This window comes from Cnephaeus nilssonii (genome assembly GCF_951640355.1).
Source record: "Cnephaeus nilssonii genome assembly, chromosome: 9".
In the NCBI taxonomy this organism is placed as follows: domain Eukaryota; kingdom Metazoa; phylum Chordata; class Mammalia; order Chiroptera; family Vespertilionidae; genus Cnephaeus; species Cnephaeus nilssonii.
Window position 1 is genome coordinate 52,408,936 of NC_137080.1, and position 25,608 is coordinate 52,434,543.

Below are 25,608 nucleotides of genomic sequence, written 5' to 3' on the forward strand. Positions count from 1 at the left end.
AAAATTAGAATTATTTCTTTTAACTTAGCCAATAAATAAAAACATAACTAATATTATCTGAAGTATATAATTTCCTGCAAGTGTTTTTTCCTAATCTATTAACTGTTTTTGTGTGAAATATATACTCTAACATTGTGGATGTTTGCAGGTCTCGACACAGGCGACTTTCTTATAGCCAGTCTAAATCTCGCTCCAAGTCACTACCAAGGCGGTCTACCTCAGCAAGGCAGTCAAGAACTCCAAGAAGGAATTCTGGTTCTAGAGGACGGTCAAGGTCCAAGTCCTTAGAAAAAAGATCGAAATCAATAGGAAAATCACAATCAAGTTCACCTCAAAAGCAGACTAGCTCAGGAACAAAATCAAGATCACATGGAAGACATTCTGACTCCATAGCAAGATCCCCATGTAAATCTCCTAAAGGGTATACCAATTCAGAAACAAAAGCACAAACAGCAAAACACTCTCATTTTCGATCACATTCCAGATCTCGGAGTTATCGTCATAAAAACAGTTGGTGAACAACAAGAGAAGAGTGCTAGATAGTCTTTAAGTTATTAAACCTCTCATTACGTTAAATAAAAATTCTTCAAGGCTTACAGAAAATGCGAGTTGATATTAGTTATCTTTGGGCATGTACAAGGAACAAAACCTCTCTAGCTTTGAGTTAATAAAGATTTGGTCTCCATTTAGGGTCCACACCTCAAATTTTGATGTCTAATGTCACCATTTTATGGACCATTTCTGTTTACATTGTGGCAGAAGGGTACTTTTCAAAGGAAATGGGTAAATGGAACTAACTTAGAAAATTCTACTTTGATATAAGTACAGTAGCTCCCCCCTTCTCCATGGAGATATGTTTAAAACCCTCCTTGTTCGATGCCTGAAACCACAGATTGTACCAAACTCTATATAGACCGTTTTCCCCTATACACACATACCTATGATCATGATTAATTTATAATTAGGCGCAGTAAGATATAAACAACAATACTACTAATAAAATAGACACATAATAATATACTATGATAAAAGGTATGTGAATGTGATCTCTCAAAATATTGTACTGGCCTCTCTCTTCTTGTGAGATTACAATGCCTACATGATGAGATGAAGTACTCAGAACTGCATGCAATTTAAAACTAAGGAATTGTTCATTTCTGGAATTTTCCATTTAATATTTTCAGATCACAGTTGATTGTGCATAACTGAAACTGTGGAAAGCAAAACCACAGATAAGGGGGGACTACTGTATTAGTAATATTAATAATACCTTTTACAAAAATATTTTTTACTTTAAATCACTTTCATGTAAAAAGTAATTATGACTATGTAATTGCATAGGGCAGACAAACTGTTTGACACCTATGTCTCCTTTTGTGTCTTCTGTTTAAACTTGGGCCAATTCTCGATGGATATTAGTTCATATTACAAAATTCTGACATCCCTAAAAGTTTAATTTATATAGAGATCAAGCATTCAAAGATAGATTCTCTCCTAAGCTCAAGAAAGGTTTTATTTTATTGGGTGGAAAAGCATAGGTAAGTTGACATTAAATTGCATCCTGTACTATGTTCAGTCACTTCAGAAATAGCAAAACATTTTTTGAATACTGAATTTTGAATGGTTTGAGACCACTATAAAAATTGTGGACAACACTCTTAGTCCAAAAATAATCATATTAAGCCTTATCTCTTTAAAGAGTGGTACCCATTGTATAAAAATAATATTTTATACCATTATTTCTACATACCTACTTTTCATCTACTGCTTAATTTTTTTCTTTTTAGAGCTCTAGGTTAAGATTTTAAATTGTATAGAGTATGTCTTACTACTTTTGGAAGTGTTTAGTTGTATTAAGAAACTCAAGACTGCATCCTCAAAAACAATCCAGTATTTGGATTTACATTACACTGCCCTTCATTTTTTAAACCAAATAACTTTATTGCTATTAATTGCTTTTGTAGTTGTTAAAAATGAGAATTTCTTTAAAATGTGTTTGTGGTTTATGTTTTTCAGAGGGTTTTGGTAGTCTATTTGTGATAACTATGATTCTTATAGGGGATATATTTATAGAGTTCTACTTGTGTACCTTGTTGAAATACATTGAAAATTAAAAAGTTTTCAGCCCATACAGTTAATATTTGTATCTAGAGTGCTTAAGAAAAAAAAATCTGTCTTATAGTTTTAGCATATGGAAGCCAGTGTTGCTTCTATTTGTTTTGAATGCAAATTCCATTTTTCTTTGCATTTTAGATCCTATGTGTAAGAAACAACTTTACAAAATAATTTATATACTTGTAATATTTGGGCAAGTACCACAAATTCATGTATACTTACTTCCTGAATAGAATTTCTCTAATCATAGCAAAAGTTACTTCAGAACTACAACTCTTTGAAGTTCATGTTCATTTGTAATAAAATTTAGTTTCAAAATTATGTGGCACTATTGAAAATTTAAAAGATAGTCTGAAAAAAGAGCAAGATGATTATTAATAGTAATTTTTTATATTTTCTAAATAAATGTTTGGGTTTACACACACACACGTGGTCATACCAAATACTAACAAGGATTTGATTATAGTGTCTTGTCTTAGCATTTAACCATTATTTTAATAATTTGATAAGGCAATGTTTCTGAACATGCTTAATCGTTAGATTTACATCTCATTTAGTTTTCCAAATTGTGATCCCTAGGCTGGTGAGGAGGATACTATTTGGTTTGATGGAAAAACTGGAATGATAGTAGTTCAAACTTTTTTGAGTATATAACTATGCGCTTGGCACTGTTCTGTAAGTTTTACATTATTCCCTCATCACCACAGTAGCTTTATGAGGTAAATACCACTGCAGAATCAGAAGTGAGATGCAGAGGTTAAAGGACATGCACAAGGTCAACAGCTATTAAAACTTTGGAGCTGGGGGGTGGCTGGGCTCTAGACAGCCTCTCCCTGACTACTATGCTTTGCCTTTTTGGAATAGAATAGTCTTTGCCAGATATATGCTAAACTAAGGTAATGTTTAGATGGAAAAGAGAATAGAATTAGGAAAAGAAATTATTATAGGCTTTAATGAAAATAGGTTCAGTGACTCTGAGTGGAAATTGATTGGAAATTGTACTGGTACCCAGGAAAATTATCTTTTGGGTATATCTACTCTAGGGTTCACTTTTGTTACAGAATTATTTCTTGGACTACTTAAGAAAGGATACTTAGTGTAAGATTGTTAATAAATAAAGCAAATGTTTTACACATCTGTAATAATTTCCTTTAAAGATAATATGTTGACTTGGTTACTTCCCAAGTTTAGTGTAGGGCACTACCTACCTCCATTTGTTCACAGTGATAGAGGGTAAGTTAATGACAAAGAAAACAAAGATGGCCACTACCCCTGCTTGTTTTCTTTCTCCCCATGAATAATACAGTTTCTATATAGCAGCTGATATTTTGCATCTGCAAACAGATAATGGGGGATAATGTCAAATTTTTTATTTGGAGTTTAGGATTTAATCTTATACCACTGGGCTAATTTATTTTTAAATGTGAATTATCTTATTTCAGGACTTTAGATATTATTTGTAGTGTTTACTTGAGATACAACTATTCTAAGACATACCGTTGTTATATTACAAATAAGAATTCCTGCCTTTATTCTAATCCCATTGCAAGAAGCAAAATTAGTCAAAGTTGAAAGAAATAAGCATTTAGAAATATTTTTGTAATTCTTCTAAACTACATTAAAATTGTGATTTCTTAGAGTTAAAAATAAATTTTCCCAACAGGGTGGGAGCATATTGGAGGTCTTACATAGATAAATATATGCTACTTCTGGTGCAGAGGATCATAATCTGTCATGGAACCAAACCTTCAGGTTTAGGCACTGTAGATTTTCAAACAAGTCCATGGCTCCCAAGAGTTTAAGAACCAGTGGTTCAGTGAGATGTGTGGGTTTGAGTCAGAACTCATATATAATTGATTAGGAAACATTTTCAAGTAATAAATGATTATGCACCTTAACATCAAAATCACTCTCTTGATTAAAAAATAAATATGGTATTTAGGATCATTGCATTAACTTGGGTATTGTCCTACCAGATTGATTTAGGCCCTCTGGAAAATTTATATCTTGTATATCTTTTAAAAGATGTTCACAAATTAAGTATAAAGCTAATGGAGTTATAAACCATTTTAGAAATGTAATATTCCCTGTTAGAAGTGTTAAGATATTCTAGGTTGATTCAACTTCTCTCAAAACAGTACTTTGATAGTATTTTCCCTGAATTGTTTTATGGTCTTTTCTGAATTTACATTCTAGGAATATACCACAACCTAAACTTATGAAAATAAATTGCAATTTGTGGAGGTAGATGGATGCTCAATGGGTTGGTTGATAGTTACTGTTTTTTAAGTGTGATTTTAAATGTGTATTTGATTCACATAATTCAATATTTAACCTATACCTGTTGGTTTATAAACTAGTTTATAAAATCGATTACAAATTAAAGTCAAGAATGTCAGGTTCTTTCAGAATGCATTTAGAAAATTTCACGGGTAATTCTCTTAAATGAGAGAATGCCTAGCTAGTTAGTGTAGAAATGGATTGATTGCATGTTCATTTCTATTTTTTAATGTGTTACAGCTTATGTAATTGAAACAAGAAAAATTACTACTATAGTTTAGGAGTATAATTTGATGAACTAAATGCCTAAGTACTAATGCTTTTTAGAAATAGCTTCATAGAGGTAGGCTGAGGAAAACCAGAATTCTTTGCTACAACCATTTTCTAAAATAACTACATTCTAGTTTTTTTTTTTTTAGCTTACTCTTAATAATAGGATTACAATGCTGTTGATTTTAATTTCAACAAAAATTAATATAAAATAGTCATAAACCCAAGTGATAGCTTATTTCTTTTAATAGTAAGAAAAATTTTAATGGATTTGGCTGGGGGGGGTAATTAACCATTCCAATCATATTTGTGACACAGTATTTGCTTTGTGGTAATACTTTACACCTTGAGAAAAAGTATGCTGTTGTTGATCTTTTCAAAATTGACTTAAGCTATATGACTGGTCAGACCCTTTCTGGGTAGTTTAATATTTTGAAAATGAAAGAGAATGTTATTTAAATTTATTTTAACACATTGCAAAATATATAATTCATAAGAACCTTAGTTAAGGAAAAACATTAATGTTCATCGTCAGTAAACCTTAAAATTTGACCTAAAAATGTTAAATGTAGCTTAATTAGAAATACTAATATTCTAGCTTTATAGGATATTCACTATAATTTTTAATATATATAAAGTCTAACCATTTTAGTTTTGAAATTCAGGATCTGGTCTGATACAGGAACTTAATAGACACTGATGGCTAGGGAGATGACTGAATGCAGTGACTAAGGGCTCTTGGAAGGCTGATAGAAAAGAGCAGTGCAATCTTTGATATTAATCTTTTCATTCTAAAAATTGAGAGTACTAAATGCCTGATTATTTGAAGAGTAAGGATAATTTCAAACTTTGGAAGGGACCATTTGAGAGCCCTTATTTTATAGCAAGAAGATAACCCAAATTGTAGATCTCTCCAAAGACTCAAAGCCCTCTATGATTCCTTAATGCAAAGCAAAGTGTAAGTTTCCTTAAAAACAAGTAGTTTAATGAGCTTACTGTTAAGAAGGCAGTTTTGAGTTCAATTTAAATCAACCATTTGCACGTTGGAAATAAGTCATCAAAATATCTTCTACCTGCCATCCCCTTCCCAAAATTCTAGACTGCCAAAAACACATTTGTAATTTGGTTTTGACAACTAGTTGGGTTAATGTCTAATCTTAGAATAAAGGGACCATCTGTAATAATTCAGGAGTAGCTATGTATATGAGCAAGCTTTTTGGAGGAATTTGGTTAGTATCTTATTATTTTACAACCAGATATTTTTCTGCCACTTGGAAAAATTACTTAACTTTCCTGAATCCTTTCTTACAAATGCATAAAAGTTGTGTGAATGACTAGAAAAATGAAGTATTTTTATTGTTTAAGAATGTCATTTCATCTTTTAAGCTATTGTTATACATTACAGATACATAGTCTCTTCTAATTAAATGGAGTTTGACTATGTAGCCTCCTTTCACAAATGTCATCTGGTTTTCCATGATTATTGATGGAGGTTGCTTCTGCCAATCCTCCCTTTTGTCCCTTTATGTCATTACTTTATTCAGAGACTAACACCTCCACAAATTCTTCCTTTAACAGAGGAAACTTTAAATTTGTGTTACAAGTTCTACACTAAAGCACTACTATAAACTCGCTTAGAAAAGGAATTCTAAGATCTCAACAATGAACCCTTCTCAGAAAATGTAACACCTTTTATAAATCTTAAATTGTAATTAACTTGGGGGAGGGTTTATAATACAAGTTTTAAGTTTGACAAATATAATTCCTGGGTGTTTAAAACATTACTTATACATTTTAGCATATTTAATTTAGAACTCCAAGAAAATTACAAAAGATGAAAAGTGATCTGAAAACTGTCAAAGATTAATTAAAGACAGTCTCATCCAAGAGATTTAAAGGGTTTAAGTGTAAAATATTTTCTAAACTCTTAAAAAACAATACTTCGTCCACCCAATACCTTCAGAGAATGCTATCTAAAATTTTCAAGAAAGTTTCAGATTAACTTTTTTATGTTTGTAAATAGCATTCTGAAAAATGTACTCAAATTTCCTTTCAGATTTAAAAACAAGTAGTTTCTGAATTACATAATTTGTGCTTACACAATTCTGCATCAGACAGACTCTTTCCCCATTTGAAAACTTGTATTTGGAAGTTTTTGAAAGATTTATAGATTCAGGAGTAAGCAATGAAGTACAAAAAACTTGGAGTTAGCTCAGGAATCAGGTGCTCAGCAAGGCAGACCTGTGATTTTAAAATATATTGAGTTCATCAATGCCCTTCAAAAATTTTAATATATATAGGAGAATGAGACTATCAGCCTTTCATATACAAGTATAAGAATGTTTGATTCCTTCAACCTGAAGCACCTATCAATTGCATAGAGGACATGGGAGTTGGAGGGCTTCCCACCCTCTAAATAAAGGATAATGTATTCAGCAATGTGATGGGAGGGTAATTAGGAGAAGGGAGAGGTTCAAAAACCAATTATTAATGACTAGAGGCCCGATGCACAAAATTCATGCAAGAGTAGGCCTTCCTTCCCCCAGCTGCCAGCACCGGCTTCCCTCTGGCATCCCGGATGCGGGCTTTCCTCACAGCTCTGGCTTCATCTGGTCTAATTAGCATATTATGCTTTTATTATTATAGTTTTACCCACTTTTGAATCTTGGACTAAGAAAACCTTTATTCCTCCTTTCACCAACTGGGCCCCTACTATCAGAATTCAGAACTTAAGTTAGGATTGTCCACTAACAGATTTTTACAGGTAGGCAGAGAACCAACCACCATTTGACACTTTCAGAGGAAATACTTTCTAATTCAACAACTAATTTACTATCACAGATGACATTGAGAGTCTATAGGAAGCAAGAAGATTGGGGTCAAGAGCACTGGTAAATGTGTTAAGCCTTATGAAGGGAAAAACAAAAGCATGTAGGAAAACAAAATATTTCAGTTCTATTTTCATGTTCTAATTAACAAAGGTATACCTCGAGGCCTGACCTATCTTCTATCTGCTTGCCATGTCTTCCCAAGTGGATATCTTGCATTCACCTCAAAAGTTCAACATGCAAATCAAAATTATCTTCCTCTATAATTATGACCCTGTTCCACAGTTCCCGAACTGCTAGTTTTATCTTAACTGCTCAATTTAAAAACTCTCTTCTTACCCTCCATTCAGTTATTCAGTTCTTAATTCTACCTCCAAAACATCTCCCAAAACCCATGCCCGTTTCTTCTGATGTCATTTAGGCTCTTTTCAAACTACTGAAATATCTTCAAGTGGTTGTCTTGTCTCAAGCTTTCCCTTTCCAAGCAGTTTACACAGCGTGGGACCAAAGTAGGTTTACAGTTGTTTGTATGGAAAATAATACAAGAATTAATCATTGTTTCCTGCACTCACAAATGTAAACCTACTTTTGCCCTGCCCTGTCTTTTCACTCGTTTCCTTTTGAAGCAGGAATCTCATTCCCTTGTTCAAACCTTAGATGGCTATGCCATGCTTACTAGTACAGAATAAAGTTGAAATTCTTTAGCATGACATTCAAGGCCCTCCATGTTATTACCCTCACGCCTTTCAATACATTGAACCTTCCTTCCTTACACTTCTCGAGCTACTAGTCTACATCTTTTCACACAACTGCTCAGACTTTTTCCTCTTGACAATTTTCCTATTCTTTTCATGTCAAATACTACTGAATGTTTTAAGGTCCAACTCAATGGTACTTCTCAGGTGTCAGATTCCCAACTAGACAACCCTTACCCAGAATTAGTCATTACCTTCTGGGAGAAAAAATTACTTTTGATTTACCTCTTCAGGCATTTTGTTGTGGATACTTAGCCTACTCACCTATACTGTTAAATTTCAGCTCATTCAGTCCCACATTTGTACAGAGTAGTAGCTTCCTGTTAAAATACTATGATGAGGTGATTACATATTACTATTCCTAAAAACCTAAATGCTGGTCCTAACAAAGTATAGATTACGCGCCTAATACATTCTAATCTTTTATAAACCATCCTAAAATACTTTAACTTACAAACCATCTTTAAGTTTTAAAAGAATGGCTCCTGTTAACCTTTTAATGGTGTAATTTGGTCTTTTATTACCTTCTTTTTCCTATTCTGCCCACAAGGAGGATGCTAATACTTAGCACCAAGATTAATCCTATCTAATAAAAGAGTAATATGCAGATTGATCATCACTGCAACACACAATATAGCTTCCCCCATGTGGTCAAAGATCCTGCCCCCATATGGACACAAGATGGCCACCACAAGATGGCCAGCAGGAGAGGGCAGTTGGGAGGCACCCAGCCTACAAGGGAGGGCAATTGAGAAGGACCAGGCCTGCAAGGGAGGGCAGTTGGAGGTGATCAACCCTGCAGGAAAGGGCAGTTAGGGGTGACCAGGCCGGCAGAGGAGGGAAGTTGGGGGCAAACAGGCTGGCAGCGGAGTGGTTAGGGGGTGATCAGGCTGGCAGGCAGAAGCGGTTAGGGGCAATCAGGAAGGCAGGCAGGCAAGCAGTTGGGAGCCAGCAGTCCTGGATTGTGAGAGGGATCCCAGATTGGAGAGGGTACAGGCTGGGCTGAGGGACAACCCCCCTCCGTGCACGAATTTCATGCACCGGGCCTCTAGTGCAAATATAAGCAGCTTTTTCTATAGTGTCACTTCATCAGTGGCATGAGTTGAATAAACTTGGTATCAGATTGCACAGAAGTATCTACAAACAACTTCAGGTGCTTCAGTACTAAGCACCTATCGGTAGTTCTAGACCAGTGGTCGGCAAACTCATTAGTCAACAGAGCCAAATATCAACAGTACAACGATTGAAATTTCTTTTGAGAGCCAAATATTTTAAACTTAAACTTCTTCTTCAAAATAGACTCACCCAGGCCATGGTATTTTGTGGAAGAGCCACACTCAAGGGGCCAAAGAGCCGCATGTGGCTTGCGAGCCGCAGTTTGCTGACCACGGTTCTAGACTGAAGTGCCACTTCATAAACAATTTTCTCTACTCACATACTCAACTTATAAACCTCTCACCTCTTACAAGCCCCCTTTCAGGCCACTACAATATAGACCTGAAGCTGGTGACTGCAAACACAATGTTTGCTTTACACACCCACAAAACCAAACGAATATAATTATAGAAACATTGGGAAAATTTCTACAAGAGACTTCAATGGGAGAAAAATAAAGGTGGCTGAATAATAACTGGGGTGCACATGGTTTGAATTTACATTGAAACTTAACCCCAAGGTGGATTACTAGGAAGTGAAATGTTTGGGAAGTGATTAGGACATGAGCAAAACCCTTATGCATGACCGTGGTGCCAAACAAAATCAGCCCCCAAAAGCTTCCTCACCCTTCTGCCATGTGAGGATGCAATGAAAAGACATCACTTAAGTGAGTTCTCACCAGACTCCAAATCAGCTCAAATTCCCTGTGTACAGAACTGTGAGAAACAAATGTTTATAAGCTACCCAGTCTCTAGTATTTTGTGACAGCAGCTAGAAGGGACTAAAGCTGCTCAATAGTATTTTACTGTAACACCAAAACTATTCAACTTTTAATTTGTTAATATTTTTCACTGAACATTATCTGAAGTCTAATTAAACATTTTGTTCACTCTTCAAACTATAAAATCTATTATTACTTTACTAGAGGCCCGGTTGCAGTCTGAGACCTCTTGGGGGATGTCCACCTGCCAGCTTAGGCTCCCTCCCTGCGGACATCCCTCTCACAGTCTAGGGCTCTTCACTCCTTACCACCCACCTGCTTGCTGCTCCTTACCCCTCAGCTCGCTGCTCCTTAGCGTTGCTGTGGAGGCCAGAGGCTCCAGCCATCGCTGCTGCATTTGCCAGCTGTGAGCCTGGCTTCTGGCTGAGCAGCGCTCCCTGTGGGAGCGCACTGACCACCAGGGGGCAGCTCCTGCACTGAGCGTCTGCCCCCTGGTGGTCAGTGCGCATCATAGTGACTGGTCGTTCTGGTCATTCCGCTATAAAGTTGGCTTAGGCCAGTGATGGGCAACCTTTTGAGCTTCGTGTGTCAAACTTCGCCAAAAAACTGAGCATAACTCGGGTAGTGTGTCACTTTGAGGAAAAAACTAACTCCAAGACTCTAGTCGCAAATGTTTCATCCTCAGGAGCAGCAAATGTTTCATCCTTGGCATGCGGCCGCGTGTCATCAGAAATGGCTACGCGTGCTCTAACTGGTTTGGCTCAGTGGATAGAGCGTTGGCCTGCGGACTGAAGGGTCCCGGTTTCGATTCCGGTCAAGGGCATGTGCCTTGGTTGCGGGCACATCCCCAGTGGGGGGCGTGCAGGAGGCAGCTGATCGATGTTGCTCTCCCATTGATGTTTCTGACTCTCTATCCCTCTCTCTTCCTCTCTGTAAAAAAATCAATAAAATATATTAAAAAAGAAAAAAAAGAAAAAAGAAATGGCTACGCGTGTCAGTGCTGACACGCGTGTCAGGTTCGCCATCACTGGCTTAGGCTCTTATATAGATAATACCTATTTCCTTATGTCAAGCCTTTAAGAATTCCAGTCATTCTTTTTACCAGTTAACACTTCCCTTAGAAAGTCTTTTACAAGGCTGAAAGCTCACCTTCTAGAAAATAATTTTGACGAGGATGTGGAGAAAAGAGAACCCTAGTACACTGCTGGTGGGAATGCAGACTGACTGGTGCAGCCACTGTGGAAAACAGTATGGAGCTTTCTTAAAAAATTAAAAATGGAACTCCCACTTGACCCAGTGATTCCACTTCTAGGAATATACCCTAAGAAATCAGAAAGAATATGTGCACCCGTGTTCATAGCAGCACAATTTAAAATAGCTAAGATTTGGAAACACCCAAGTGTCCATCAACAGGTGGGTGGGTACAAAAAGCTGTGGTACATTTATACAATGGAATACTACACAGCTGTAAAAAAGAACTCTTACCATTTGCAATAGCATGGGTGGACCTGGAGAGTATTATGCTAAGTGAAATAAGCCAGTCAGAGAAAGAAGTATTTCACTCATGTTGTGTAATCTAATGAACAAAATAAAACTGATGAACAAAAACAGATCCAGAGACATAGAAGCATTGAACAGTCTGTCAAACCTCAGAAGGCAGGCAGGGGAGGGTGGCAGATAGGGAAGAGATCAACTAAAGAACTTGTATGCACATATGCATAACCCATGGTCACCAACAATAGGGTGAAGGCCTGGGGTGTGCTAGAAGTCAATGGGGGAAGGAGACCCATGCAATACTTTCAACAATAGATTAAAAAAAATTATTTTTCTTCTCTAAATGCGTTTAAAGCCAGCTATATATAGCTATGTGTGTGTGACACATACATAAGGAAGTATAGCTTTCTCTACATACATAAAAGAATAAAGCCAGCCCGAGCTAGTTTTTAGCTCAGTGGATAGAGTACCCACCCTCAGATTGAAAGGTCCCAGGTTCAATTCCAGCCAAGGACACGTACCTCAATTGCAGACTCAATCCTGGCCCTGGTTGGGGCATGTGTGGGAGGCAACCAATCAATTGGGAAGTGTTTCACATAGATGTTTCTCTCACATTGATGTTTCTCTTTCTGTCTCTCCTCCTTCCACTCTTTAAAACCTCGGGTAATTAACAAAAAAACCCCAAAACAAAAAACAAAGCCAGTGCTAAAGAATAATGGTTGGCTGAATTACGTATGAGCTGCATCTACAAGACCGCAAATTATTAATTCTGATTTTGTGGCAGCTGTAATAAAAGTTATACGCTCACTGCTCATCAAGTCAATGGTGATTCTAAGTTAAGATGCCCACACCACTACCAACTTTTGTACAGCCAGAAAGTTAAGTGAATTGCTCCTCTCCCATGTGAACCAAATGGCACAGGAGGGTAAGACCTAAGACTGCAAGCCGTGAGCCTTTGTTGGTTCTGCATAGTCTGAGGGTAAAATGTAAACTATAGAACCCTTTTATTTCTTTCTAGTAAGGATGGTAGCACCTTTATTCTACCTTATAGAATCCTCTATATACAGTCTTAACACCCTTTTCCTTTTCATGTCTAAATATTGCCCATACAAAAAAAACTTTCCTTTTTATTTGAGATAAACTTTAGCTTTTTGTAACTAAAAACTACATACTACGAAGTAAAAGAACAGTTTAAATTTTAACAAAAATACATTAGCTGCCATATTTATCTTCAAGCAAGCTTCAGAATCCAAATCTCCATCTATTATTTTAACATCAATTATGCTTGCTTTGGTTCAAGTACCACCACTCATTACCAATATAAATCCAGCAAACCAAACAAGTGTCATTTCTTTCACTAAAAATGTATGGTATGGTCAAGTGAAATAGTACTTTATGAAACAATTCATATATAAATATATTCTAAGTTATAAACTAATCAGCTTTACTTTTGACCAAAACCATTTCCATTTGTAAAATGGGGAATTCCTCCCCTAAGAGGTACTATTATGGATCCTTCTAAATTCCAGATGGAGGATGGATAATTAGTATAAAGTTAAACACCTTTACCCAGTAAAGTGAAAGTTAAAACCCACCTCCTAGTCACACGAACAGGAGAAACAGGCACACACACAAAGAGTCAAGACTATAAAAGGGGGAGGAAGGGGCCAAATTATTATTATTTTAGAATTTGATTACAACCGATTTTGTTGGCATTAAAGTTAAGAGATATTTTAAATTTGGATATGGATATAAACCAAAAACCAGAAATTAAGTTTAGTAAAAGTGAGAAGTTTTCCAGTAATTACAGATTAGAAGGCAGAAATCAATTTAGAGAAATAGACAAACCCATGTTTACAATGATTGTGCCACAGATTTAAATTTCAGTAGTGCATTAGTAAACTGTTCACATTTAGATCTTCACCTTGAGATTCGACAGCTGTTTCTTGAAAAATCTCTCAGTACCTTGTGCAAATAAATTGGTCTTCCATGTGCCTTAGCACACACTTAAAATTTTCTCCATTGTATATATACAAAACACCTACCATTTGGGCAGGGCAAAATACATACTTTTATAACAAAACTATAATGTACCTCTGAAGTATCAATATACACATAATACATGGTATACAGTATTTACAAGATATAAAACATAATACAAGCTGTTTGTAATTTTTTAAAACCCATCTTTTGCCCTCCTAGGTTACAACAAGGCAAGTTTCCATTTCTGTACCAATTTTCTTTTCAAGAATGCAGGGATTTTGGAAAAACTTCGTCTTACATACATACTGAGATCTAAGTTTGAACTTTCAGGAGCGTTTTTAAGTGTACTGCCATCAATTCCCTATTTTGGTTGGAATTTTCAATAGTGCTTCCCATCCAGTGACTAGGTGGTTTTGGAAGAACACTAGGAGAAGGTGGATCACTAAACTTTGCCCCAGCATAATTTTCCTTTTGGCTCACTTCAGTTAGAAATGCTGATTTCTTCAAATGCTTTTTTTTAATGTTCTCAGTGTTTTTAAAAGGCTTTTTTTCCTGCTTCTGAATTATATCAGATGAAACAGAATCCTGCCAAAAGTTATTTTCATTTCTTTTTGCAGAGGTGATCTTGGTTAGTGGTAAGTTATATTTGCTTTTCTGTCTGTTTATCTTTGGTTGTTCACACAAGTGCATACCATGAACAAGCTGCCCGTGGGGGATGGTAATTTTCTCCGATTTTCCCATGTTTGATTTTAAATCCTATAAAGACAAGGAACATAAAAGTGAATACAGTCTCATGATAGAAACCAGTCACAAGCCTCATATTACATATTTAATATATATTTAAATAGTTAACTGAACTTTTAGTTTACTGTCTTGGTTAAAACCATGTTTGCTGCATTTATCACTGGATGTCCAAGCACGCACATATGTTTGTATACCACTAAAAATATAGTTGAACACCACTGTTACCCGTATGCAATGTATAAGCCAGTTTTAAAATGTTAAAGTAAAAAACCCAAAGTAACCAAAAGTCCGTCTTTCTGTAACCGTAAGGAAGAGGAATGCCAACCTGTTTCTGACGAAGGTCAGTGTTTTTACAATAGGATGCTGCCAAGAAAAATTTTCTAATGCTTTCATTTTGGTTAGTTGAGAGTCCATTTAAAAATAAAAACTATGTTAATAAGTATACTATTTACCTTTAAGACAGGTACTTTCAAAAAGTTACTTCAGAATAAATAAAAATTTTATTAGCAGAAGCTAGATTTTAGGCGAGGAAGTGTTTTGATAATGGTTACTAAGTACCCAGAAAAACTATCTCCTAGATTCTGAAAACAAAATTTTTCAGATATTTAAATACTAAAATAAAAACTCAAATACTAAAATACTTACCACTTTTTGTCATCTTTTCCAGGTATAGAAAATCAGAAAAAAAAAGTTTTCTGCCTGTCCCCTACTTTCTGGTTTCACAACTGCTCCAAAAACGCTGCCACACTAAATCTATTTTCTTAACTCAAGTGCTCCTTATAGGAAGGCATGGCTGGATGGGAAGTATAAAGTAACCCATTAGCTCACATTGCCCTTCCAACACTTGAAATATGGTAGGGAAGCAGGACACAAATACAGAAAGCACTCGCTTGCATATCCCATGTCTAAGGGAAACTGCTAACAGAGCTCCCTAGTTTAGTATCATTCTGGGAGAGAAAGGACCTTACTGACCTGGAATCAAAGTACAAAAACTCGCTTTTAGGTACATTATCACTAATATTTCAGAACAGCCATCGAATTTTAAAACTTGAAAGCCATCTGAAAGAATGTAAGGAATTGGGGCGAACCAATTTAATTTCTCCAAGGGCACAGCTGCAAATCGCTCAGCGCCAACAGCCTTTCAACAAATGGCAGTGACTTAGTTTCATGTCATTATTGTGAAAAGGTTTGAAATTGAGTCAGTAAAAAGTTTTATTTTGATATAAAGATTAATTTCAAATCATCTTAACGCTTTAATCCCACTGGGGTTTTTAATCAATTTTATACCAGTCCAGTGGCATGACAACTGGGCAGCGTAACGTCGATTCAATTGATAACTCTTCTTTCGAAAATTTCGGTTTGGACACAATAAAACCACCTTCCACCAAGAAGTCCCGTCCGGTACACGGTAGACCTTGTTAAATTCCGTTCATCTGATACACTCGCACACAAAACATAAAAGCGGCAGAACTCTGCCGCCGCTCCAGTCCGCGCTGGAAAGTTGAAAAGCCCAGCGAAGGAGGTCGGCCCCGCGAGGGGCAGGGCCCCGGCTGGCCCGGCGCCCTCCCAGCTCAGCGAAAAGCCAGCCCCGGGGCACCCAGCCGGCGCGGCCCGTCCCCGACGGCACACCCGGGCGGTGCGAGTGTGTGCGCACGCCGCCGACTAGTCCTGGAGGTAGCCACCGCCGCCAGGAAACCAAAAAAGCGGGACCCCACCCCTTTCCCCGCCACCCACACCCGGCCCGGCCTCCTTCATCGGCGCCCCAGCGCCCCGCACGTAGCGCGCGCTGACGTCACCCCGGGCCCCTCTCCTCCTCCCCCACCGCGCGCCCGGAACGCTGAAACCCCCTGGAACGCCGCCAGCCTTCTAAATCGGGGCTGTTGCTGGGGCGCAGCCGCTCCTCTCATTGGCTGGCCTTCGGGAGCCAATCAGCAGCGCCACCGCGAGCCTCTCCCTCCCCCGGTCCCCCTCTGCCAGAACAGAGCAGGCGTCACGGAAACTTCCCTCCCGAGTAAACAGCCGCCCCCCAACCCGACCCCCCTGCGAGCAGAGCACCAAGCCCCAGGGCCCGGCTGTGGCCGTCTAAGGACCGAGTTCCCCAACGGTGCCCCGGCCCCTCGCGGCACTCACCTCTTTCCGTAACGAGGGGTGGCCGGGTGCCGCGGGGGGCAGCGGGCCGGGGAAAAGGTTCGCTTCCTCAGTCCGGGTTGCAGCCGCAGGACCCGGGGCTGAGGCGGCGGCCTGGCTCGGGGCTTCCTGCGCTCCGCTCGGGCCCGCGGAGGGGCTCCGCCCGCTCTCCAGGCTCGGCCGGTGCTGCTGGTACTGGTGGAAGCGGCTGGGCAGCTGCCCCGCCGGGCTGGCCCGCACCTTCTTCTTTCGCCGCTTCTTTGGAGCGGCCCGAGGGGTGCCCCCCGCCGGGGCGAGAGTGCAGTTGGGCAAGGGCGCTGGGGCTCGAGGCTGAGGGGTCAGACACGGGCCGTCCCCCCCTAGGAAGTGAGGGAGGAAGAGGGTGGGGGGCAGTGCCCGAGGGTCCGGGATCCGCGGTAAAGGCGGCGGAGCGGAGGTCACCATCGGAAGGGCCCCGAAGTAACCGCGGGCGGAAAAGCCGAGGGGTGCCAGGCGGCCGCTCAGGATCAGCGGCTCCCGCTGCGGGACGGAGACGACGGTCATAGCTCTGGGAGGAAAATGGTTCGGCAGGAAGAGAAGGAGCAAGCGAAGCCGGAGAGGACAGGGCGACGGCTGCTGCCGAGAGAGGCGAGCGGAGCGCGGACGAGGACTCGGGCGGTGGCGGCGCAGCAACGACTAGCCTCCGCTCCGGCTCTGAGTGTTGTTATCGGAAGCTCCGCCCCATCACCCACCCACCTCCCCGCGAAAACCCAATCAGAACCCGACGGGGCACGCCACGCCCGCGGCTCCGCCTCCAGCGCCGCTGAAAGACGCACACACACAAACAACCAGCTTGCTGCAGCGGGGCACAAAGAGCGCGCACTGCGCAGGCGCTGCCAACCGGCCCTTGCGGGAAGAGTGGGCCCGGCGAACAATGAAGTTCCGTTTCACCCCACCTCCCCCGCCCTTTTCCTGCCTCAGCCCCGCACCTCGCCTTCCAGGCAGAGGTCAGACTGAATTTGGGGATGGGGTTGCGGGATTACGCGGTTGGGGGGCGCGGAAGGAAGGGAGAAAGAATCCGGAAGCACCAAGGCCACTGACCTTGGGGAAGTAATGTCTTATTTCGAGCCCATTATCGGTTTGGGTTTTTGTTGTTGTTGTTTTTTAAGATTTCAAAGTACATTATGGGGATTTCTTTCTTAGCAATCGTGAAGAAAATCAGTCCACATTTATATTTGATGAAGTGTGGTTCACGTTCTTTTCCATTTACTCGGCTGAGCAACGCTGCTCGTTAGCCATGGTAATCGGAGTAAGAATTAAGGGAGTGAAATTAAGTGATTGAAATTTGCCCCTTAATATAGAAAAAGTTTTCCATAAATCCGTAATTGGGCATTGGAAATGTTACCGCCTTCGTACTTGAAGGACTGTGAGACTTTGGGATCGCAAAACGACGCCTGATACTGAATAGGAAGCAATGGAGGAGGCTTGCGTCCCTGAGAAAGTGAAACAGCTCAGCAGCATAGCGTTTTGCTATCTGTTTGTAAATAGAAATCTCACTCTCTTCAGGTCCCTGCACTGCGCTCGCTCTCTCTCTCTCTCTCTCTCTCTCTCTCTCTCTCTCTCTCTCTCTCTCTCACACACACACACACACACACACACACACGAAAGAACTGTGGCTACTTAAACAAGAGCTGATGTGTCAGGAACTGTTCTTTACATAAATTATCTCATGCGAGTCTCACAACCCTAAGGAATAGCTCCTCGTTTTATAGGACAGGAAACAGGTTTAGAGAGGCAAAAAGTACTTGTCAAACATCATGCAGTAAATTAACATCAGAACTTGAACTCCAGTCTAGGTTTGGCAAGAACAGAGATTTACCCTCCATACTGCCAGCCATACTAGATGGTAGGTTTTTAGAACATAATAATCTTATAAGTCTGTATCCTCAGTTTCTAACCATACTTTTCAGCTTTGTAGTGCTTGATAAGTGTTAATTAACTAGAAACCCGGTGCACAAAATTCGTGCATGGGGGTGGGGGTCCTCTCAGCCCGGCTTGCGCCCTCTCACAGTCCAGGAGCCCTGGGGTGGGGGAGCGTGTTGGACAACCTTGGGAGAGGCTCCTGCCACTGCTGCTGCGCCTGCCAGCCATGAGCCTGGCTCAGGGCTTCTGGCTGAGCGGTGCTCCCCCTGTGGGAGTGCACTGACCACCAGGGGGCAGCTCCTGCATTGAGTGTCTGCCCTTGGTGGTCAGTGCGCATCATAGTGACCAGTCATTCCGCCGTTTGGTTGATTTACATATTACCCTTTTATTACTATACTAGAGGCCCGGTGCACAAAATTTGTGCACGGGGTGAAGGGGTGTCCCTCAGCCCAGCCTGCACCCTCTCTAATCTGGGACCCCTCTGGGATCCCTCTCACAATCCAGGACTGCTGGCTCCCAACTGCTCGCCTGCCTGCCTTCCTGATTGACCCTAACTGCTTCTGCCTGCCAGCCTGTTTGCCCCAACTTCCCTCCTCTGCCGTCCTGGTCACCCCTAACTGCCCTTCCCTGCAGATCTGGTCCCTCCCAACTGCCCTCCCCTGCTGGCCTGATCACCCACAACTGCCATCCCTTTCAGGCCTGGTCCCTCCCCTGCTGGCCATCTTGTGGTGGCCATCTTGTGTCCACATGGCGGCAGGATCTTTGACCACATGGGGGCAGCCACCTTGTGTGTTGGAGTGATGGTCAATCTGCATATTATTATTTTATTAGATAGGATAGAGGCCTGGTGCATGGGTGGGGGCCAGCTGGTTTGCCCTGAAGGGTGTCCCGGATCAGGGTGGGAGTTCCCTTGGGTTATGGGGGACCTGGGCAAGGGGCCTGTGGTGGTTTGCAGGCCAGCCACGCCCCCCGGCGACCCAAGCGGAGGCCCTGGTAACCGGGGTTTATTTATCTTCTACAATTGAAACTTTGTAGCCTGGAGCGGAGCCAAGCCTTCTGCTCGATCCATGGCAGCAGGGGATTTATTTACCTTCTATAATTGAAACTTGGTAGCCTTAAGCGGAGGCCTGGGCCAGCCAGGGTGTGCGGAAAGCTTGGCTTCCTCCATTGCCTGGGAAACCCAAGCCTCCCTCCTGCTTTCTCCTTGGCCGCAGCCATCTTGGTTGGGTTAATTTGCATACTCGCTCTGATGGGCTGGTGGGCGTGGCTGGTGGGTGTAGTGGAGTGATGATTAATTTGCATATTACTCTTTTATTAGATAGGATGTAAAATAATCAAGGTTTGACAGCAGTAATATGCAGAATAATGATTCCCAATTAACTTTATATAAACTTTTAATACTATAGTCCATCATTTATGATTGTTGGATTTTATCATATTTGCTAGATTTACTCATTTTTTTGTGTTTCCAACACTTAATACATAGTAAGTGCTTCTGGTCATTGGATGGATGGAAATCATATACTTCAAGAGCTGTAAAAGATCTTAGAGAACCTTTAATTCAAATTTTCTGGTCTGCAAATTGAAGTTGGTTTTAGGACCTGGTGAGGAGAATGGCCTGGCAAGAGTTGAAGAGTAGACAAATATTATGAAACCTTTGGAATGAGTTAACTTGTTCTTTTGTTTTTAAGAGTTTCTACTTTTTCAAGGCACATTCTTCTGTTCTCTCATTTTATTCTAATCCTTTAAAGGATTACTCTAATCCAAAAAAATAGGTTGAGATAGATTCTATATAAAATACATGTGATATTTTAAAAACCACTAAAGATAAAGTACCTTGGCTAAGGGTTACACAGTGAGTCGGGGACTAAATCACTTGAACTCTTAATGCCTAGTCCAGTGCTCTTTTTACTATATCCCAAGGCCTAAAGTTTGACTTTATTTAGGGGTAATATCACATTGTCCTGGGGAATAACTTATCTTCCAGGGGGCTGCTAATTGCAGTCAGTTCAGTGAGGCCCTTAATCAAGGACACCTATTATTGTCTGTAAGTTATTGTGTGTGGTATTTAGTGTATTATTTTGAGGCCTTCCTGTTAGACCCTGGATTCTATACTTTAAGAAAGGTAACCTTGCGAGAGCATTTGAAATCTTGCTTCCCAGCATATGTTCTCAGTTTGGCTCAAATAAACTTTTATAAAAAAATTTTTTTAAAAAGAAGAAAAAAAGTAAAGGTAATCTTGCAGCTGTGGCCACCTGGGTAAATGGTGCTAAAATGGTGGCCACCAAGAGACCGTGAGCTGGAATGGACTACCAGAAGAGAGCAATCCAGGTTTTATGAATTTTGGATTTTGTGTTACTCTTGTCTATAATTCCTATAGGCCCTTAATAAAGTCTAATTTTAATATTCAAACCTGGTTTCATCTGTGCTATATGGTATAAAGGAAAAGGTCCGATGCTGTTGTGTGGGCCCAGAGGACCAATCATGGAGGTAGCAAGACATTCAAGGCTGAAGTAAATATTGGGCAGTCCTCGGTGCTCTTGAAGCTTTTGGTTCCAGAGCATGCCTTGGTTTTACTTTTGTTAATTCAACAGTTTCTTTAGAGGAGTTTTTTGTTTTAATTGAAAAGTAAACCAGATATTAAAGAGTGGGGGAAAGAGCTAACGGCACCTGAGGACTCAGGCTAAGATATTCAGAGGAAATGGAATGGTGCACATGGGAATACAATCCTGGGACTCGGTGACTGACAAGAGTCTAGTGGAGAGACCAGACCAGGTAAAAGTATGAGGGTGAGGTGTAAGAAGAAGGCAGAGTAAAAGAGATGGCTCTCAGACTTTCAATCTGGTTCATTTGGAGAGAAATGATAGCCTTGACAGGAATATGAAAATCCAAAAGGGTAATTTGAAGAGAAAATTTACTTTTGTGGTTTAGTAAGGTTTTGTTTTTGATGTTCTTAATTAAAGTCAAATTATTTGCAAATTTTGTTTTGTCTCTCAAAAACAAAAGAAACCCCAAATAATTAAGTTGTTTTTTACTTGCTTATGAACCCCTGATAGAAAAAGTGTTCTTATTCTTGTTCAGTATGAAAACATGGAAATCTGCCTCCATGGAAATCACTGCATCCAATCTGTTTACCTCTGGCTCCTTCACTTGGCGTTTTCAGAAAATAAGACAAACTACTTACAAGAAATTTAAACTAAATTAAGGAAAATGGAACATTTCTGTGAAAATGAAACATACCTTGTCAAATCTCCTTTATTTTTCAGGTCCCAGTATAGTCTATTTAATCCTGTTCTAGTCAGCTAAAATCTCATGAGAAAAACAGCATGTTTCATTTTTAGAAAATACTGCAGTGCTATAATTTTTAAAAAATGTTTTTATTGATTTTTAGAGAGAGAGAGGAAGAGGGGGGGGAGGAAGAGAGAGAGAAACTTTGATCGGCTGATTGGCTGCCTTCCTTTGCATAATATTGCATGGGTAATATTGCATAGGAGCACCAGAAACTGCCTCATTGAAAACAAGAACTTTTTAAAAAAATCTTTATTGTTCATATTATTACAGATGTTCCTCTTTCCCCCGCCCCCCCATAGCTCCCCTCCACCTGTTCCCACTCCACTCCAGGCCTTCCCCCCACACACTGACCTCATCCATAGGTGTAAGCTCTTTGTCCATTCTCTTCCCTTACCCCCCACAACCCCTTCCCCCTGAGAATTGTCAGTCTGCTCCCTTTCCATGCCCCTGATTCGATTACATTCACCAGTCTGTTCTGTTCATCAGGTTTTCTATTCATTTGATTTTTAGATTCACTTGTTGATAGATATGTATTTGTTATCACTTCGTTGTTCATAATTTTTTTATCTTTACCTTTTTCTTCTTCTTTTTAAAGAATACCCTTCAGTATTTCATATAATACTCACTTGGTGGTGATGAACTCCTTTAGCTTTTTCTTGTCTGTGATGCTCTTTTTTTTTTTTTTTTTTTTTTTTTTTTTTTTTTTAATTTCTTTATTGATTAAGGTGTCACATATTTGTCCTCATCCCCCCATTCCCATCCCACACCCCTCCCCTTGGATGCCCCAACCCTCTGTTGAACTTAAGCATTGGTTAGGCTCATATGCATGCACACAAGACCTTTGGTTGATCTCTCCCCCCTCCCCCCACCCTCCCCTATCCTCCCTCTGAGGCCCGATAGTCCGATCGATGCCTCCTTGTTTCTGGTTCTGTTCTTGTTCATCAGTCTATGTTGTTCATCATTTCCCCTAGATGAGCGAAATCATGTGTCACTATAGATATACTTATAAGAATTGAATGTGCGACGAGCAATAATAGTTATGCTGACAGGCAAATGAATCAGTCTGTAGTGAGTTTCTTTCTGGACCAACAGTTCTTTTGAGACCCAATATCAATGTCCACCGGTTCCCTATGAGTACATGTCGGCACTGACCCCTCAGCTCTGGATGGTGGACAAATGGTGGTAATGCAGGTCCGACTCCCTCTGGTTTGGTCTCGGCTGGACCCAGGGGCACTGCTTCACCCGGATCCAGGGGCCCACGGCCTCACCTGGACCCGGGGCCAGGCTCACCCGGATCCAGGGGCCCGCGGCCTCGCCCGGTACCGGGGCCCAGGGCTCACCCGGCTCCAGGGGCCCGCGGCCTCGCCCGGACCCGGGGCCCAGGGCTCACCCGGCTCCAGGGGCCCGCGGCCTCGCCCGGACCCGGGGCCCAGGGCTCACCCGGCTCCAGGGGCCCGCGGCCTCGCCCGGACCCGGGGCCCAGGGCTCACCCGGCTCCAGGGGCCCGCGGCCTCGCCCGGACCCGGGGCCCAGGGCTCACCCGGCTCCAGGGGCCCGCGTCCTCGCCCGGACCCGGGGCCCAGGGCTCACCCGGCTCCAGGGGCCCGCGTCCTCGCCCGGACCCGGGGCCCAGGGCTCACCCGGCTCCAGGGGCCCGCGTCCTCGCCCGGACCCGGGGCCCAGGGCTCACCCGGCTCCAGGGGCCCGCGTCCTCGCCCGGACCCGGGGCCCAGGGCTCACCCGGCTCCAGGGGCCCGCGGCCTCGCCCGGACCCGGGGCCCAGGGCTCACCCGGCTCCAGGGGCCCGCGGCCTCGCCCGGACCCGGGGCCCAGGGCTCACCCGGCTCCAGGGGCCCGCGGCCTCGCCCGGACCCGGGGCCCAGGGCTCACCCGGCTCCAGGGGCCCGCGGCCTCGCCCGGACCCGGGGCCCAGGGCTCACCCGGCTCCAGGGGCCCGCGGCCTCGCCCGGACCCGGGGCCCAGGGCTCACCCGGCTCCAGGGGCCCGCGGCCTCGCCCGGACCCGGGGCCCAGGGCTCACCCGGCTCCAGGGGCCCGCGGCCTCGCCCGGACCCGGGGCCCAGGGCTCACCCGGCTCCAGGGGCGCACGGCCTCGCCCGGACCCGGGGCCCAGGGCTCACCCGGCTCCAGGGGCGCACGGCCTCGCCCGGACCCAGGATTCAGCCTCACCCGGACCCAGGGGCGCACGGTCTCGCCCAGACCCAGGATTCAGCCTCACCCGGACCCAGGGCGCATGGCCTCGCCCGGACCCAGGGGCCCGCGGCCTCGCCCGGTCCCGGGGCCCAGGGCTCACCCGGATCCAGGGGCCCGCGGCCTCGCCCGGACCCGGGGCCCAGGGCTCACCCGGCTCCAGGGGCCCGCGGCCTCGCCCGGACCCGGGGCCCAGGGCTCACCCGGCTCCAGGGGCCCGCGGCCTCGCCCGGACCCGGGGCCCAGGGCTCACCCGGCTCCAGGGGCCCGCGGCCTCGCCCGGACCCGGGGCCCAGGGCTCACCCGGCTCCAGGGGCCCGCGTCCTCGCCCGGACCCGGGGCCCAGGGCTCACCCGGCTCCAGGGGCCCGCGGCCTCGCCCGGACCCGGGGCCCAGGGCTCACCCGGCTCCAGGGGCCCGCGGCCTCGCCCGGACCCGGGGCCCAGGGCTCACCCGGCTCCAGGGGCCCGCGGCCTCGCCCGGACCCGGGGCCCAGGGCTCACCCGGCTCCAGGGGCCCGCGGCCTCGCCCGGACCCGGGGCCCAGGGCTCACCCGGCTCCAGGGGCGCGCGGCCTCGCCCGGACCCGGGGCCCAGGGCTCACCCGGCTCCAGGGGCGCACGGCCTCGCCCAGACCCAGGATTCAGCCTCACCCGGACCCAGGGGCGCACGGCCTCGCCCAGACCCAGGATTCAGCCTCACCCGGACCCAGGGGCGCACGGTCTCGCCCAGACCCAGGATTTAGCCTCACCCGGACCCAGGGGCGCATGGCCTCGCCCGGACCCAGGGGCACGTGGCCTCACCCGGACCCGGGGCCCAGCCTCACCCTGACCCAGTTCCCAGCCTCACCCAGACCCAGGGACACGCGGCTTCACCCGGATCCAGGACCCAGCGGGGTTTCGTCTTCTTGATCCCATTTCCTGTTGGTCAGTTCCATCTCAGTAATTCCTTCGGCCATTTTCTCAGAGCTCCAGGGCAGCCGCCGCAGAACTCGTTGGGCGGCGGGCTCGGCGTAGCTCCGGTGTGCCCGGTGCGCGGCAGCGGGCTGGTCCGGTGTTGCTGCGTCAGCCCTTGGGTCTGCAGCGGTGGCCAGTCACCGAGCGTGCGCACCTGGCCGCTTCCGTGGCGTTGAGATTCTTGAAGGACTCGGAGGTCAGCAAGCGCGGAGTCTCCCACCCCATGACTCCCAGGGGCTTGTCTGTCCGTGCTCGGCAGCGAGTGGGGCCTTCCCCTCAGCCGGAGACCGCTGGGGGAACTGCGCCGAGCACGTTCCAGGCCGCCACTGTGTCGTCTGAGCCGTAGTTCTTAAAGTGTGATCTTTGGGTCGCCGGCATCAGCATCCTCCCGAGTACCCCTCTCTTTTATTCTAGTTGTAGAGCGTCTGCTCAGTCAGCCCTCCGGTGGTTCTGGATGGTGTCTGCTCCGCTCTCCCGTCGTAGACTCAAAATTGTTGTGGTAGGCAGCAATCAGGCTTCCGCCCTATGCCTCCATCTTGGTCTTCCTTTGTATAGTTAAGTCTTGATTGTTGTTGGTGTCGCTGGGAGGAATTGTCCTCCAGGCCGATTGGCTGTGCGGATCCTCTGTGACTATAAAGGAGGAGTTGCTGTGTAGGAGACAGATTTATGGGCCGGGGCTTGGTGCAGCAAGGCTTTGGCGCTCACTGAGTCTGCCTCTAGAATGTGTCCTTTATATGAGTGGTTGAAATCTGGTGTCATCTCATACCGACCACTAGAT

General features: G+C 43.9%; 2 protein-coding genes across 5 annotated transcripts in view; one reads left to right on the forward strand and one right to left on the reverse strand.

Annotated features, from left to right (window-relative positions):
• SRSF12 (serine and arginine rich splicing factor 12) overlaps window positions 1–10,556 on the forward strand; it is a 28,929-nt gene extending 18,373 nt beyond the window's left edge. For all 4 annotated transcript variants that reach the window (XM_079780366.1, XM_079780367.1, XM_079780368.1 and 1 more), the window contains one exon: window positions 149–10,556. In XM_079780366.1, the coding sequence (XP_079636492.1) occupies window positions 149–518 (370 nt within the window). In that variant the 3' untranslated portion in view covers window positions 519–10,556. The remainder of the gene's footprint in view (window positions 1–148) is intronic.
• Window positions 10,557–10,645: 89 nt separating this feature from the next.
• On the reverse strand, window positions 10,646–17,179 carry PNRC1 (proline rich nuclear receptor coactivator 1). Its single transcript, XM_079780360.1, has 2 exons — window positions 16,476–17,179; window positions 10,646–14,357 (listed from the first exon to the last, which is right to left on the reverse strand). The coding sequence occupies exons 1-2, from the start codon at window positions 17,013–17,015 to the stop codon at window positions 13,914–13,916; spliced, it is 984 nt and encodes a 327-aa protein (XP_079636486.1). The 5' UTR covers window positions 17,016–17,179; the 3' UTR covers window positions 10,646–13,913.
• Window positions 17,180–25,608: the final 8,429 nt, after the last annotated feature.